The sequence below is a fragment of the Gallinula chloropus genome (genome assembly GCF_964237585.1).
Source record: "Gallinula chloropus genome assembly, chromosome: Z".
In the NCBI taxonomy this organism is placed as follows: domain Eukaryota; kingdom Metazoa; phylum Chordata; class Aves; order Gruiformes; family Rallidae; genus Gallinula; species Gallinula chloropus.
The window spans coordinates 31,246,682-31,264,029 of record NC_140089.1 but is presented as its reverse complement, the minus strand read 5'-3'; the positions used below and the strand labels follow the sequence as shown (position 1 = coordinate 31,264,029).

At 36.6% G+C, this 17,348-nt stretch overlaps 1 protein-coding gene across 1 annotated transcript in view; it reads right to left on the bottom strand.

Annotated features, from left to right (window-relative positions):
• Positions 1-17,348, bottom strand: part of KDM4C (lysine demethylase 4C) — a gene marked incomplete at both ends in the record, with an annotated part of 127,399 nt that overhangs the window by 95,933 nt on the left and 14,118 nt on the right. Inside the window, 2 exons of the mRNA XM_084278394.1 lie at positions 4,078-4,127; positions 10,362-10,552. Coding sequence (XP_084134520.1) covers positions 4,078-4,127; positions 10,362-10,552 — 241 coding nt within the window. The remainder of the gene's footprint in view (positions 1-4,077; positions 4,128-10,361; positions 10,553-17,348) is intronic.

Sequence of the window (17,348 nt, the reverse complement as noted above, 5' to 3'; positions counted from 1 at the left end):
GACTCGAACATACAAATATGTTTTCTAGCCATTTTGTTATTAGTTTTTACTTTGGTGGGTATAAATACAAACATCCCGTAATTTATGTAAATTTCTTTGCAGTGATTTGAACTAATTTGACTTAACCTTCTGTACTGCACATAAAAGAAATCAGGAGGATGTTTGCACTCCAACAGTCATCACAAAGATGCAGTGGCAATTTGTAAGCTACACAAAGCAGAGTACAAAAGCCACAAAAGCAGTAAGTGCTGCAAAATATGAGTGTTGCTATGCCCAGATGAGCATGTTACAGCTTAAAGTTCATTATTTCTTAGATGCAACTTTCCTAACTTGACTCACATAACTATCAAGACAAAGTTCAATTCTTCAGCTGGTCCCATTTTCAAATTAGAGTAATGCAGGTTCTACATCAAGTTTTGTCTCAATGACTATTTATACTTTTTTCATACATAAAGACTTCTGTATAAAATGAATTACTACTACGCACAATGCAAAGCTTTTTGTAACACCCTACTTACAATACAATAAACTTTATTTTAGTTTCTTCTTTAACATAGTTGAAAACCACAGATAGATGTCATCATCTCTCTAAAACAGTTTCTGCAATTAAACGATCTATTAAAAGATCTTGAAAATCCTTCAAACTGTCATTTCTGATTTACCATTCTGCTTCTGTTCTCTTTATTTTCTAAACCATTTTATGAAACAAAAAAAATCCTTAAAAACATCATGGTATTACAGATTAACATAACAAGTATAAAAATTGCAGTTAACAGCTCACTTGAGATTTTTATTACATTTATGAATACATAAAATTGAAAAAACCTACATAAATGAGAAAGCAGCTGAAGGGCAAAATCAAACTGTTGTCTTTATTAGATGCAAGTCTAATGTCTTTCAGATAAAATATTTGTAGGTGCCACAGTCAATCAAGATTCCAATGGAAAGCAAAAATGAAAGCATTCATGCACAAAAGGCATGTGTGGTAATTGTGATGTGGAGACAAGATAATGGAAAATATTCTAGCCTTCCTTTAGTTTTATGTATCAGATGCTGCCTTGACTTAAGACAACCTGTCCCACTTAAAGCATTATTTTATTAATTATTTAGGAGCATTTGATTAATTTGGTAGGCACCTGGTCATGAGAGCTAACCTTCATGAACAAACTACTCTCTTTTCCGACGTTGCACTCATGCAAAAGTATTAGTAAAAATATTGTACTACACGCTTAATTCAATGACTATATGAGGGCACAGAGTGCACCCTCAGCAAGTTTGCTGACAATAATAAACTGGGAGGAGTGGCTGATAGAACAGAAGACTGCTCTGCCAATCAGCAAGACTTGGACAGACCAGAGAACTGGGTAGAGAGGAACTCTAGTTTTGATCTTATACATCATGCAACAAGGAAAGTAGTTTTCCATTCACCACAAAGATCTCTGTAATTTCTATTATATAATCAATAGCAATAGTAGACAGCTTGCTTCCATGCAAATGTGTGCAGACCAAAGCTGAGCGATGTGTCTGAGCATTTTCTTTAAATATGGTGACCAGTAAGGATCTAGGAACTGGGTTCCTGTTCCCAGCTGTAGAAAAGTATGGACATGCGTGTCCCAGACACCTCAATTCAGATCCCTTTCTATCCTATCTTCTTCCCACAGTTCTGGACCTAGGAACTCTTACTCTGGGTGAGACCAAATTCAGACATCTCATTTAGTCTGTTGCCCAATCCTGACTCTGGCATCCAGACATTGAGAAACTGTTCCCTCAGTATAAGGTATTGGCCTCTGACAAACAGTGGTTTTGGAGATTCCCACTTCTCCCCATACTTTATGTTCTATTCCTCTTTTGTATTAGGCCACTATTAGTAGCTATAAGAGACCTGAGAACCTTCAGGACAGTTTTCTAACACAGTACTTTTTAACCATAAAAATTACACTAAGTGACTTCAAAACCTCCTATGTAGCAAAGCATGCATCTCCAGAAGCTACCTATTTCCTGAATTTGTACTGGTTACTCCAATATCTGGGGAAATTGGGATATATAAAGAAAAATCTGAAGGGCTTTTTTTTAGCCTTCAGCAAACAATGCCATGCCCCAGCGCAACTTCCCTTTTAGAAATGAATGAACAGGTGGTGTTGAAACTGCCCATTCTCTTCCCTCACTCTCAGAAAGTTTGGATATACACTCATTACAGAACATGGAAGCATTAATAGCTTTAAAATGCTGCAGAGCAGTAATCAATCAGTACGAAATATATAATAAATGCCAGAGTAGCCATGTCACATCCAATGAAAAGTCTACCCAGCAAGTTTCAGAAGTGGGTGCACAGAGAAGTGTTTAAATAGAATGTGAAATCTTTGCTTTCTCTCAGTAATTTAGTACCAACGAGTTGCTGCTCCAAGACTTCCAAAGCCAGATGCAGTGTCCATGCTTGTCTAACAGATTTCTTTGCCAGCGTTGTCCACTATTCCCAAACCCATGTAAAATTTTAGAATTTATCATGGACAGTGGAAAGTTCATACTGCAAAAGTAACCAACTCCTGCTTGCTTTGAACCTGCTAAGAGTCTTCATTCAGGGTCTACATCTGTAATGGAAGACCCTGTGAACGATCACTATTTAGCCATCTTCCTAAGCTAGTCATCACAGGTCTTTATCACACCCCATTCCCTTTATTTGACAATCTTTCAGATTGAAAGGTTAGAGCATGCTAACAATTACTAAAACAAAGAGGCAAATTTTTCACCAGTCCTGGCATCCTTCTCTGAACCTTTTCCAGTTCTCTATTCCTTTTACTCTTTGTTCATTTCCTGTAAATCTTTAATTACTGAATAATCTTATCATAACTCAATGTCTCTTGCTCAGTCTACACCATGAATCAATTTGTCTACCACTGAAAACTAAAAGCTTCCAGGTATGCACTATGAATAGTTCTGTACTTTTCAAGTTGGAAAGAGAATCTGGAAAAGGAGAAAGTGACACAACTTTCTCAATGGAAATGAAGGGAAAATTTAGGAATAGTAAATGCAATTAACAAGGTTCAAATCTGTCTTTCCAAAATGTATTTTTAGGACTGCGAGTTCACAGGCCTTTCATACCTCTGTGATACATGACATCTTACTGTTCTAAGCAACTATTTAAAAATAGCTCAGATATAGTCATGCACCTATATAAAATATGAAAAGAAAATGTACAAATGTTTTCAGATTTTGGCCCTGATACACAGTATCTAATTATCAACCTTCAATAACATTCCTTGTATAACACGTTTAACAGCAGGCTATAAAACAGAGGCTGACAGGCCAAGAAACATGCCTAATTATTCCTGTGGTCATAAATTGCACTCTTAATCTAGAAACACAGAGAGAGATGTAGTGTTACTGAAAATGAAACAAATTCCTGTGTGAGAAGAATTTTCCTATAGACTAGTGGTTTTCATACCTAAGCTCTCAACCTTACAACAAACTCCTCTGCACCTTTTGAACAGATGTATCTCTCACAAAAAAGCCAGTACATGCTTTGGCTAAAGGGAATTTATACACCTGCTCACTGGCCAACAGCCTGCTACCAAATAATACTTGGCATACATTTCTGTGCTTCCCCCTTCCCAGAGGTACTAAACAGTCTGCATCCTCTACCCAGGCATTAACTTCCATGACAATTCTGGAGACTTAGCTGTCTTCAACATTTCTTTTGATCAAATTTGGCTAAGAAATTAAGATTCAAAAGTTACTGAAAAAAAGAAGCTGTGCCAACAAAAGCAACTGCAGAGAGGAGAAAGAGATACTGGCAATGAAAATGTAACGAACAAAAGCAAGCCTCATTTCCATAAGCTCCACCAAGCTAAAACTCTCAGGACAAAAAAAAAAGAGTTGCAAGGAAAAAATATTACTTTATTTCTTAAGAATTCCTTAGAGTAAATAGAAAGCATTCCTAGTTTGCAATCATACCATAGACAGATAAAAGCCACGCAACATTAAGTAATAAAAAAAAAGGTAGGTGAGTCAAGGAAAATGATTTTCACTTTGCTGGAGGTTTGCCCTTCATCTTACATATGGAAATACTGAAAATCTTACCTTCAGCTAGTTTTTCAAGCTGCTCCCCATGTTCTGGAGGAATAGCATACCTAAAATTCATGTAAAGGAAAGGATGAAATGTTTCAAGACATAATTACACAAGACATGATTCACATATAATAAACATCTAAAAATACTGAAGCCAAAAAGATTAAAGACTAAATATTACACTAAATATTACACAGACTAAATATATACACTGATTTCTGAGGAAAAAATATAGAGGTATTATTTTGAGAAAACATTTTAGGTTATTTCTAGCTTAAACATACCATGTAGTTCAAGAATGCTATATTCATTATTTTTAATCTTACATAGTTACAATATTTTATTATGTTTACACCACTCCAGTTAAAAAAAAAATACACTTCCATTTTTCTAACGAAACAAAAACACATAAGTATAATTTTGATCTTTGAAATTTCTGAATTCAACAGAAAAATAAAAGCACTAAACATCTCTATTTTTTCCAACAGCCAATGCTGTGGAATAAGTGTCTTTGCAAAGCCATCACAATTAGAGTTAAAATTATTTAAGAAATAAACTTTAAATTGAATAATTCCATATCTTGGAATCACAATTTTGCAATAAATATTTTTAAATATTCTTTATGCTACCTGCAACAAGTCAGTTATAATATAAATAACTGGAATTAACTTTAGTGTACATTTTGATTGCTTTGACTGCTAAAAAAATTTAATATTATTAAAGAGCTGTAATTTCATTCTCTTTTCTGCACAATTTATTATTAAGGTATTTTCTGCACTTCATAAATATATTAAATAGGCTTTATTATTTACTTTAACTTCTTGATTTATCTCTATGAAAAAATATGCTTCAGAAAAAGGAGAAAATGCACATTCAGCTGTACAGGATAGTCCAAATCCACACCTTCAAATAATGTCAACATACAGCTTTTATTTTACTACACCATGAATACCAGATTCCATTCATCTCCCCTGACAACTCTCTCAGAAAACACCCGAGGCCCCTCATTTTGCACAAGAAATAAACATCCTCCTTCCTCAAGCTCTCATTCCACATACACAATTTTATTCTACTACAACTGAACCTGCTGCATAGAAGCTAGGCCCTTCCACCACAGAGAGTAGTACTTGGAAGCTGAACTGTAGCAAAGAACCTATCTACTCACAACCTCAGCCTAAGTGGTGGTAAAAAACAAAGAGACTTTCAACTTGACTCTACTCAATGTTTACAGTTTAAATCAGAATTTCACTGTCTCAGTAAAAAAATTGATTTTTTTTTGTCCATTCCATATTACACATGCATCAGCATATAAAGAGTAATTAATGTACAGGTTTGAATCTTTCACACCCTACTGGAAAGAATTGCAGTTTATAGCATTATATACTATACTGTATGTCATTAAATACACAACTCCATAACATAAAACATGAACAGACAATGTTTGACCCCATGAAGAAACTTAGAGCTTGATTCAGAGTTCTGAAAAACTTTCTAGGATGACCACCCTAGAAATAAAGCATGGTATCATAGTTCACTACGTTAAGGCCTTTGCTGAGCTCATTTCATAGGACAGATACCATATTCATCTGCAGTTCCTTCTCAACTTATAACAACAAATACCATTTAAGCAATTCTAGAAAATTGCTTCATAGTATCTTCTTCAATATCTATAAAATAATGAAAAAACAAAGAAGCACCACATCATTAAATTGATCAGCTATAATTTCTACAGGGCCAGGAATTAAATTTAAAAAGGGATAAGAGCATTTTCACACCAGAATCTACCAAACCTTATCATAAAGATGGAATTGAAATAAAGCACAAGAGCTACCAAGTTCTCCAAGAATAATGCCACATGTTTTTTTTTTTTAAATCCCTGTAATACTGGAGAAGAAATTATCATCTCTGTATTTTTGTTCTACTGGGTTAACAAAGGAAGCATTTCACAAAACAATCAGAATTTCTGTAGTAACTTCCCAGTAGATGTAAATCCTATAAACATGTTCGTAAAATTAAACAGATGGAAATATGTGTGATTAAAATGCTTTAACTTTATTGTGAATGTTGATTGACATTATTCTATCAAAAATTATTGCTGTTTATTTAATGGAATGTGTCAATTGACTACAAACTTAGCCCTGAAGCCTCTCTAACTCTGTGTAACTTTAAACTAAAAAACTGCTTAGGTTTCAAGATAATTTTTCTAAATAAGTATTTTCTCAGTAAGTGCAGCATAGCAGTAAGTAGTATTACTGTGCTCCCGGAAATAAGATTTTATATATAATTTTAAAAGCATTCTGCATAGTCTACTGCTATAGTTAAAAAAGCGATCCTATTTTTCATCTTTATCTCAAGTTGGCCTTTCATTTCTTTTTCATCTACTGCATAGAGTTGATGTGTACTTATCATTCCCTCTATTTTGTCTTTCATTCAACAGAGAAACATGACTGGATGCTGGACGTGACTAACACCCACTTAGCATTCAGTGGTGTTTAAATACATTTTTAAAAATATTAGAAATCTAAGTTTCTTACTTACACAGTTTTAATCAGCACTGTGTTTTGTAACAACCAAGGGTATCCTGATAGAATGAGTCACATGCTTTTAGTTTAGCCTGTATGTTTACATAGTTTTACTTTCACAGCAAGAAAAGCTACGGACTCAAATCACAGTGATAGATAAATTAATATAGATATCTCAGAATTGTTTTTCTTCTTCCAAGGACTCCTTAACATGACTCCCAAGACGTAAAAATGTAGGTTGTAACAGCATCCCAGAACGGTGACTGTGATATGAGAAATCCCTAGTTTTCACAAAGAGAAAATAAAACTTATTTGTCATAGAAAAATGTATCAGGTTATCCAATAAAACAGATTTCCTGTAAGTCAGTACAAAATCCTATGAACTGTCAGTCACATTCTGACTTTCACAGATGAGTGGTCTGCCATTCCTCTTATTTCCACGATTTGGGGGGAGGGAAGGGGGGGGGGGCACATTCCTTACAATTTAATTTGTCTACTAGACTGATAGGGTAAAGGGTCTCATGAGGTTAAGACACACTCTTAAACAGATGCTTTTTCTGATCTGCAAAATATGTGAAGTTTTTAATAAATTTAGTAACCTTAAAACTTTAATAAATTTTAAAAATAACTTTAAGCTACACATGAGTGTAAGAATACAGTCATTGAGCTTGCACAATAAAATACATGAACATAAAAATGAACACAAAAAACCCACACAATTACAAAACCAATTTTACTAGAACAATCAATAGGATTATAAGAGAATCTCCTGAGGTGGAAGGAACCCATAAGGATCATTGAGGCCAACTCCTGGCTCCACACAGGGCCAGCCACCATCCAGGTGCCTCTTGAACTCAGTCAAGCTTGGGGCTGTGACCCCTTCCCTGGGGAGCCTGTTCCAGTGCCCGACCACCCTGTCAGTAAAGAACCTCCTCCTAACATCCAACCTAAACCTGCCCGGTCTCAGCTTCACGCTGTTCCCTCGGGTTCTATCTCTGGTCACCAAAGAGAGGAGCTGGGGGCCTGCCCCTTCGCTTGCCCTCGTCAGGAAGCCGTAGACCGCCAAGAGGTCTCTCTCTCCCACAGCCTCCTCTTCCCCAGGCTGAAGGAGCCAAGGGACTTCAGCATCTCCTTGCAAGACTCCCCCTCCAGACCCTTCACCATCCTCATTGCCCTCCACTGGACACTCTCCAATAGTTCTTTGTCCCTCCTGTGCTGTGGCGCCCAAAACTGCACACAGCACTCAAGGAGAGGCCGCAGCAGCGCGATGCAGAGCGCGACAATCCCCTCCCTGTACAGGCTGGCAACACCCTGCTTGATGCACCCCAGTATGCGGTTGGCCCTCCTGGCTGCCTGGGCACACTGCTAGCTCAGCTGTTGGCCAAGATCCCCAAAATCCCTCTCAGCATGGCTGGCCTCCAGCATCTCAGCCCCTGATCAGTATGTGATAGATACATAATCCCAGGATTAGTCACTGAATCACAGACTGATGGGGGTTGGAAGGGATCTCTAGAGATCACTTTTTACAACCCCCCCGCCAGAGCAGGATCACCTATAGCAGGATGCATACAACAGCATCCAGGCCAGTTTTGACTATCTCCAGAGAAGGAGACTCCACAACCTCTCTCGGCAGCCTGTTGCAGTGCTCTGCCACCCTCACAGCAAAGCAGTTCCTCCTCATGTTAGGTGGAACTTCATATATTCACATTTGTGCCAAGGACCCCTCGTCCTGTCACTGCGCACCACTAGAAAAAGGCTGACCCCATCCTCCTGACACCCACCTCATCAGTATTTATAAGCACTGATAAGATGTCCGCCCACCCCCACAAGTCTTCCTTAGGTACAAAGGCCCAAGTCCCTCAGCCTCTCTTCACAAGAGAGATGTTCTAGTCCCCTAATCATCTTCATAGTCCTTTTCTGTATCCTCTCCAGTAGTGCCCTGCCCTTCTTGAACCAGGGAGCCCACAACGGCACACAAAATTTCAGATGAGGCCTCATCAGGGCAGGGCAGAAGCTTCATCCTGATGGCCACACTTTTCTTGATACACCCCAAGATGCCAGTGGCTTTCTTGGCCATGAAGGTACACTGCTGTCTTTTTCCAGTGAGCTGCTTTCCAGCAGGTCAGACCCTAACTTGTACTGGCGCTTGGCATTCAGATTTCTTAAATTTTATTAGTGATCTATCTATGCCTCAGGAATGAATTCTATGTATCTGTGCTACATTAATAACATTTTTCTAGACATAAGATCCAAAGTAGTAACATTTTGTACTACAAAATCATTATTATGGTAGCTCTACTTAAGCTACAAAGGTGAAATATGAAATAGTGTGTTCTTTCCATCACTAAAAAATATAAAAATCCATGGGTCAGCAGACAAGGTAGTTCAATAGACTGGTCATTAACTTTTGAAAATTTCCTTATCTGGTTTAAACACTACAGAGTTAAAAAATAGTCACATCACACTTCTGGCTTACAGAAGATACACTGATAACTTTATTCCAATACCCAAATTGCTGCTGCCCTCTGCAGGAATGCAAAACCTTGTGCAAAAATAACCACCCAAGAACAACTTCTCTTTCTTGTAGCTTCTTCCTGACTTTCAAAGGGAGTGTTGAATGTTATTCACCAGGTATCTAACAAGATATCTACTGTTGCTGCACCTGTGTTTGAATGGGGGAAGGGATGCTTCTCTTTCTCTAATCCCCTATTTCCAAGGGCTTTATATTCTTCAGAATGCAGATTAAGCTAAAACCATGCAGATTAAGCCTAAAGCATTGCCTAAACCATGTAAGTAGACAGAAAAGAGAAAGAACTAGCAGAATAAACAGTGGTAATTTAATTGTGAGAAACTATCTGCAGGTTAAGAATTCTGCAGAAAAGGCTTGACTGGATTTCAAGTCATTACATTGATTGGATTTCAGGTCATCCTATACATTAGCAAAGTAACTTTGAGAACCATTTTTTAAAATTCAGTGTCACAATGATAACAGTAGTTAGGCTGGAAGGGACCTGAATATCATCTAGTCCAATTTCCTGATCTAACTTCAAAGTGAGATCACTTGGCACAGAGCTACTATCAATTTTTGAGAATTTCCAAAGAAAAAGACTGGGCACCCTCCTGAAGCATCTGTTCTAAAGTCATTGTGAATTGTCTTTTTTCCTTCTGTTGAACTGAAACATTCTTGTTGCAGGTTGTGATTATTGCTAACTTTCCGTTTTTATGTCAGTCTACCACTGATTAGAGTTTGCTTTAATCTTTCCCATGAACAACGAGCAAGGATAGCAGAAGTTTCTTATTTACATACTTTTGTCGCTTATCTCCTACTGGGCCTACTGAGTTAACAGTAAACAATATGACTCTAAAAACCATGTTGTACCATTCCAAAGGACAACTGAACCAAAGAAACTGACTTCAAAGAGGTCTCACAGAATTTCTACAAATAGTCCTCGGGTTCCTGACTAATTAAACTTCCCATGTTGTCTCACTACAGTTTTTTTTCTGTTGAACTCAAATAAGCCTTATGTATTACTTAGTTTCTTCCTTTAAAATATAAGAATGCATTACTGCAATGTTGTTTAAATCACAAATCTCACATAGTCCCTAGCATTCTCAGATTTAAAAAAAAAAAAAAAATCACAACCCCCCCCACACACTATTTTAGCTTTTCAGTAAAGCTTATCAATGTTAAGCAACTGTACCCCCATCTGCTTGGTTTAACCAGCTGGAACAAACAGATAAATTAAATCATCTTGCATAAAAATTTAAACTTGCCAGGACTTTGGCTCCCCAAAATGAAGGTAATTAATACTGTAGAGATCCATGTCTTCAGTGTGCCATGCAAATGTTGTTTTCCACATGCCAAAATACAGATATGGTGTATTTACACCTTCAAAACAAATACCACAGTCTTCTACAGCATCCAATATCGTATTAAGATGGGCAATATTCCATTCCTTAACACCCTGAAAGAGATACACAATAAATGTATTAATTTATAATACAGTTTTATATAATGCTCTCAGCCAAAAGACACATCTGATACAGACCTTCAAAAGACCATAGATCAAATCAAAGTACTAGACAAGATAGTTGAACTTACCCAAAGAAAATATGTCTTGACCTTTACAAGATTTACATTAGGTTCTGAGATGTTCAGAGGAGATAACATAAAGAAGTTCCTATATATCTGCTTCATTTAGTACATCAAATCTAACATGGATTGAAGCACCAGACACAGTAGAAATACTAGCTGCAGACAAAATCTTTCATGAATTGAGAGCTGGAAGACACTAAGTTTCATAGGGCCTGTCTATGCTTTTTAATTAGTTACAGAGTAATACTAAATAGTAGGAAAAATAACTTTAAAAATGTAATTTACATGCATGCATTTACCATTTCTCAGAAAAATATAAAAACTAAAATCATTTCATTACTTCAGTGGTACTTCTAACCATAAGGAAACACAGCATAAGCAATATACCACAGAATAACTCAATTGATTTCATGGCATTTCAGCTGGCTCCTTACATTATTGTCTGCAATTTTTTTTTATATGAAAAGGCATTCAGAAAATCATGCATGTAGTTTTTGTTGTATTTCAGATTCACCCACAAAATGCTATTATAATTTCAGATAATAAAGCATATACGAGTTAGTATAGCCAAGATCAAAGGTAGAAAACTGAAAAGAGATTAGACTTCATTATAACAGCAATTATTAGTATCTCCAGGGAAGATAATAGCTGGTGCTAAAGCAGTCAGAAAAACAAGATATATAATCAAAACTATTACAAACTCAATTCAAGCAAGTTTCTTTATTGGGAAGACAGCCTCTAAATATGCTTTTAACCATAACCCACTCAGCACTACGAGTTAAAGCAAGAAGCAATGAACACTTGGTACTCTCAGTTCTCATTTGCTCATTTTTTGAGATTTTATGTGAAGCATGTTATGTATGCAGGACTAGAACTGATATAAACTATGGTAACTTCTGTATGAACTTCAACCTTCTCCTTGATCAAGCACTTCTGACCACCTCTTGCAACTATTTCACATAACTTATGAATAGGTTGGGGTTTTTTTACTATCTGGTATATTTATATAACTAGTTCACTCTAGTGAGAAACTGGTGTTCTTTTTTAAAATGGAAGCTTTGGCTTTGTACATTTGTGTGAAATAAAATCACCTGAAATTCATAATTTAAAAAAAAGCCTAAACACTAGCATAAATTCAAATAGTAAACGCTGGTAAAACCTGCATCTTTCAAGTCTAAAGTTCATAATCATCAGCAAGGTACTGAAGCTGCAAAATATAACAATTGTTTGAAGAAACGATTTTAACTATCAAATTCATTTACAGGTTTTTTTTTTTTAATCACATTATATTAATCTTTGTTCACAAGTTTTGCACAGAGAAAAAATGAATACAGAGAAAAAACTAATACAGAGAAATAAGAAAAAAGATTCAATCACACAGGCAGAGACACACACACACAAGGTTAGCACACAATGAGAGAAACACCAGATAAAAATCAACTGTTAATCTAGGCAATATATTTTTTCTGATAGTGGTCAAAAGCAGGCAAGAAACTGTAAGCAAAGCAGTACTTCAGCAGAATACCCTTCCAGCCTGCAGCAATTTGCAGACTGACAAGTTTCTCCAGAGGTGTCACCCTTCTACTTAAGAGCTCCCCTGGGCTTTTTACCAACTCATCAGCCCAGTGGCTTTCCTTAATCCATGCAGGCTTTTAGAAACTGTAACATCCTGAAACCTTGTTTTTTCTCCTACCAAGAATTAAGACAGAGTTAAGAGAGAAAACTATCTCCTTTTTTTACCAACGCATCTCATCTTTTCACCCTTGTGAATCAAGTCACAACTAGTCACCAAACAGACTGCTAGAGGTTTGTCCCTGTATTTAGAAAAGAAAAGAAAAAGAAAAAAAAAAAAAAAAAAAAAAAAAAAAAAAAAGGCAAAATCCACAACCCCTACATTCAAGAAGCATGAACTATTTCCAATTCCTGAAGGCTATTTTGGACAAGTAGTCTTGTCTCAAAAGGAAATGTTCACTGAAACTGGCTGACATGCTGAAATACACTGATTCATTTTTCTGACATTCTCTGAACTTTTTTTTTTCATTTTTTGCTTAGATTAGTAATAATTTGTAATAATTACACTTACAGATGTCACTTTCCCTCACTGACACATCTTTTTTAATAATCCAAACCATTAAAGTGCTTAGATGAATTTTTAATTTACGTATTAATTCTAACATTCTAAGAGTTATGTCATAGTTTTTAAACTTTACAATTGCAATGCACACAAAAGAGAATCTAAAAGCAACAAAAGCCCAGTTTAATAGGTCAAAACATAATAATATCTCTCAAAATTAAAGTATATCATAACAGGTTATGCTATATTTAGTATCAATTATCACAGCACCAGTACACATCCTATGTGACCATGAGGTATAGTTGGTAGATTTTTACAAATATAAAAACTCATTTAGACATCATAATCTAAAACAAGTTACGAAAATATCAAATTTTCTTTAAAATGCCACAGTCATATAAGAATATTACAATAATTTCAAGGGAATATATAAAGAAAATATTTCTTATCTTCCCACATTTTTGACTGCGAATTCTTTAAAGCATGCTAGTCATTGGTAACAACAGTACCATACAATCCAACATCAGGAAAAAATACTTTTCCTTCTTTAATGTAAAAAAGAAATACAGACTGGAAGCATCTTACAATTTATGCTAATTGCTACACACATTAGATTTACCTTGTATTTCTTCAGAGAAATAGTTTAAAGTACAAAGGAGTTTATATAGACAACAACTATTCCAATCATCACTGATTTTATAGATGATTCAAACTTACTGTAAATTACTATCAAGAGGTTTTATGGCTCTTAACAGAATCTGAACCAGCTTTTAATGCAATGTAGAGATAAAATGGTACACTTTTACAAGCAGTAAAAAATACCTGAACAGTTGCAGTTTAGAAAGAGCTGACCCGTTCTTTTATCAAAGACATAAAGAAAAAAAATAGCTTTCAGTATACTGGCAAAGTAAGCAGTGACCTTTTTGAAGATATGAATAAAACAGGCTCCAGATTAAATTAATTTTTATTAATTTCCTTTTTTTAAAACACTTAAAATAGTGACACAATACTGTGCTTTGAACTTTACTTAAATCAGTCAGTGGTGTGATATATTCTATTTTTATCAACATAATTTCTGCATCCATACATTAATACACACATTTTTCAATGATTTTCTGTCAAAATCTCATGGATTTGTTTGAATACTAACCTGGCAAACAAGACATCTGTTCCAGAACTAGGATTAAAATGACCCTGTGACGAACTGTAACAGCTCAAATAATAAAGAGTGGGGATAAACTAATTAAGAGAGTGAAATAGAGTAGCAGAAATGTAACAGAAAATACCATGTTTGGTCAGCCACTCCTCTCTCCACACCCCCACTGACTCACACCAATGACTTCCATGTCCCTGTTCCTACCTCTTGTGTGTTTCCTGTTTACACTTCTGTCAGAAGCTCTCTGGTTCATCCACACAGGTCCCCAGCCTTTTTCTCTAACTTCCTGCTCACTGGGATGGGCCACTCTTGAGCTCAGAAGTGGTGAATACCAACCAGCTTTCTTGGGGATTTCTACCCTCCTGGTCCTTATCCCACAGGACTCTTTCAAGCACATAACTGGCAATGTCAAAGCCTGCTCTCTAAAAGCTAGAGTTGCCATCCTGGCTTGGGCATCAAGGCTGCCTTCAACCTTCACATCAACAATTCCTTCCTTATTTGTGAGTATAAGATCCCACAGATCACTTTGGTCCAGGAATTAGTCACTGATGCTCTGCAGAGATTCCTGGAGTGCTTTTGCCCTGCTGCTCTCCTGCAGCTTTAGGGAAAGTTACACCACAAGTGCCATCCCTAACTCATTTAATTGGCAAATACAAACCTTAAGTATAATGTCATGGTGCTGCTTTAAACTTAATTTATCTGCTTTGACAAGAGATAAAGCAGGAAACTTGAGTACACCTATGGCTAGAGTTAATGTTACATTAGAGATGTATCTACAATTTAGCAAAAATATCCATTAGCCTACAGACTCCAGCGAATCAACCACTTTTGTATGACTAACTAGACATGTTGCCACAGCTTAGACATGGGAGAAGGCAGGCATCAGGGACTGTCTTGTCAGGAGGAATAAAACTAATGAAAGAAGTAGTAAATTGGTATAATCAGGACTGGAGCTGAAGAAGAGTGGTGAGAGACAGGGAAGACAGCATTTATGCAATAAATACTCTATTCAATAGCAGATCCTGTTGACAGTATTGGTCATATGTGTTCTATGACCTGTTACAAACATCGAATCAGACACTTTTCTTTGGAACTTCTTTTGAAATCAGGAAAGGGTTTTTTTCTCCCTATTTGCTAGATCATGTAGGGGTATGTCTTCCCCATCTGTCCGTACAAGTATGACTTCAAATTAATTAAAAAAAACCCCACAAACAAACAAAAAAAACAACACACACACACACAAAAGCCCAACCAGAAAACAGAATAAAATTGAGTTCCTTGAATCTCATACAACAGGGAAACAATCTGTCCCCTCAGTGATCAGTGGTTTGATTTAAACAGTTTGGGGTGGCATAGAGGTGAAAGGCCTAATAGTAGAGTCCACCAGAACAGAGACTGTACAGAAAATGTAGGTGTGTCGTGGTTTCACCCCAGCTGAGGGCCAAGATCCACGCAGCTGCCTGCTCCTTAAAGGAAAAGAGCAGGGAAAAGGGAAGGGGGGGAGGGAGGGGGGGGGGGAGAAGTAAGGGAAGGGAAAAGGAAGAGGAAGGGGCAAATAACCCCAAAATCAAGAAATTAAGAGGCCCGTGGGTTGGGGTAAGGATAGTTTACTAAGATAACAGAAAGATACAATATAACAATGCTAACAGGACTTCAGAGCAAAAATATATGAAGCTGTTGATACCCAATGCAGTTTCTCACCAAACCACACAACTCAGGCCGCGCCACCCAGAGCCGTCCCAGAACCCGACCATCCCCCAAGAACTGCACGTCCCGGCGCCGCCCCAGGCCTTCCTCCCGTCAGCCCCCCGATATCCTGGGCAGGACGTAACTGGCGTGGAATACTCTCTTTGGTCAGTTGGGCCACCTGTCCTGGCTTCGCCCCTCCTTTCTCATGAAGAGCTGAGAAAGTCCTTGACTGTCTGACAGCAACTAGAAACATCAGGGTGTTATCAGCACTAGTCCCATTCTAACTCCCAAACACAGCATTCATCCGCTGCTACAAATGAATTTAACTCTATCCTGACCAAAACCAGGACAAGGTGATTTTCACTTTTCAGTTTACTCACAGGTACAAGGGCCAGATAAGTTAATACAGGAAACAAAGTTACGATAAAGTTAGAAACAAAACCTTGCCCTTCCTGACAGGAACAGTATCTTTTTGCAACATTTCACAGGCTAGCCATTCACAGTCTAAGCTGGCTCAAGTTGGCAGTATAGTTCAGCCAATTCACAAGGAAGACAGCTCCCTTGAAATAATATAATAAAAACCAAATGATCACTTCTCAATTAAACTTCCTAAACAATCATAACTTTTAGCTGTTCATAATCAATTAACGAATCAGTTTAACAACAGCAGCTATTGAGACTGGTGCTTTATATTATTGACATTATGAAGTCTCCCAGGAATATAAATTTTCATTCAAGTCCAGACGACCTTACAGCAACAAAAAAGACACAATCTTAAGCGTGTATCTAATAGTGTTTGTAATATTAACTTAAATAATGATCTTTACACACTACTCCTTAGTGAAATGCTTTTGAGTCACCTACATTGCCATTCTCCTACGAAGTACTGTAATTAAATGTAACATCAATTAGAATGCATATAGCAGAGAATATTTTGAGCATTCAACTATCCTAGATTTCTTTTCTATAAAGCTCTAGACAATGTACAGAACACTTGTTCACACAGACTTTTTCCTTACTCAGAAACATCTAATCTGTGTTCAAAACTGCTAAATAGCTGTAAGTACATTACTAATACACAATTATTCTAGAATAATCTAGAAAAATATCACAAGGGTAAACTTTGAATCATTGATGGTAGTCATCAAATTTCAAAGCCCCCATTCATAGTTTTGTTCCCTTTTTTTTCTCCTTTTTGCTGTTCCACATAGGACATGCTTGATAATGTACCCTTATCTGCCAAACTCCTCAAAATCTGTCCTCTAATCTAAGAAAAGTAAGCAATACTACAACATCTAAGATCTCACTGGCACAATGTTAGCAAGGTGCCAACTTCCACAAATAAGAAATATTGTTTCTTAAACAGTGTAAGAAGTAAAAATGAAGGCTTCATCATGCTTCAGATACCAATGTCACAATGTAAAATTGAACATCACCATGTGGAAAGAAAAATGCAATTGGTAGTTTTTTTAACTGCAATACTGAAGCAGTTCTTAACAATGTTGGTGGCCCAAGTACACATACATACTTCACACTTTCACTAACTTCCTGGTGGTCTTCTACCTGGAATTCTGCCAGATACTTATCTTTCTGTATTAAACGCAACATCCATAACACATGATTTTCTATAAAATACATTTTGTAAAAAGGAAGCACTTTATTTATTTCAAATAAATAGGCAGTTGTGACAAATTAATCCTGGCATGCCCTTTCTTCTGTAGCTAGCCGAAAATGCCAGCTAATTCT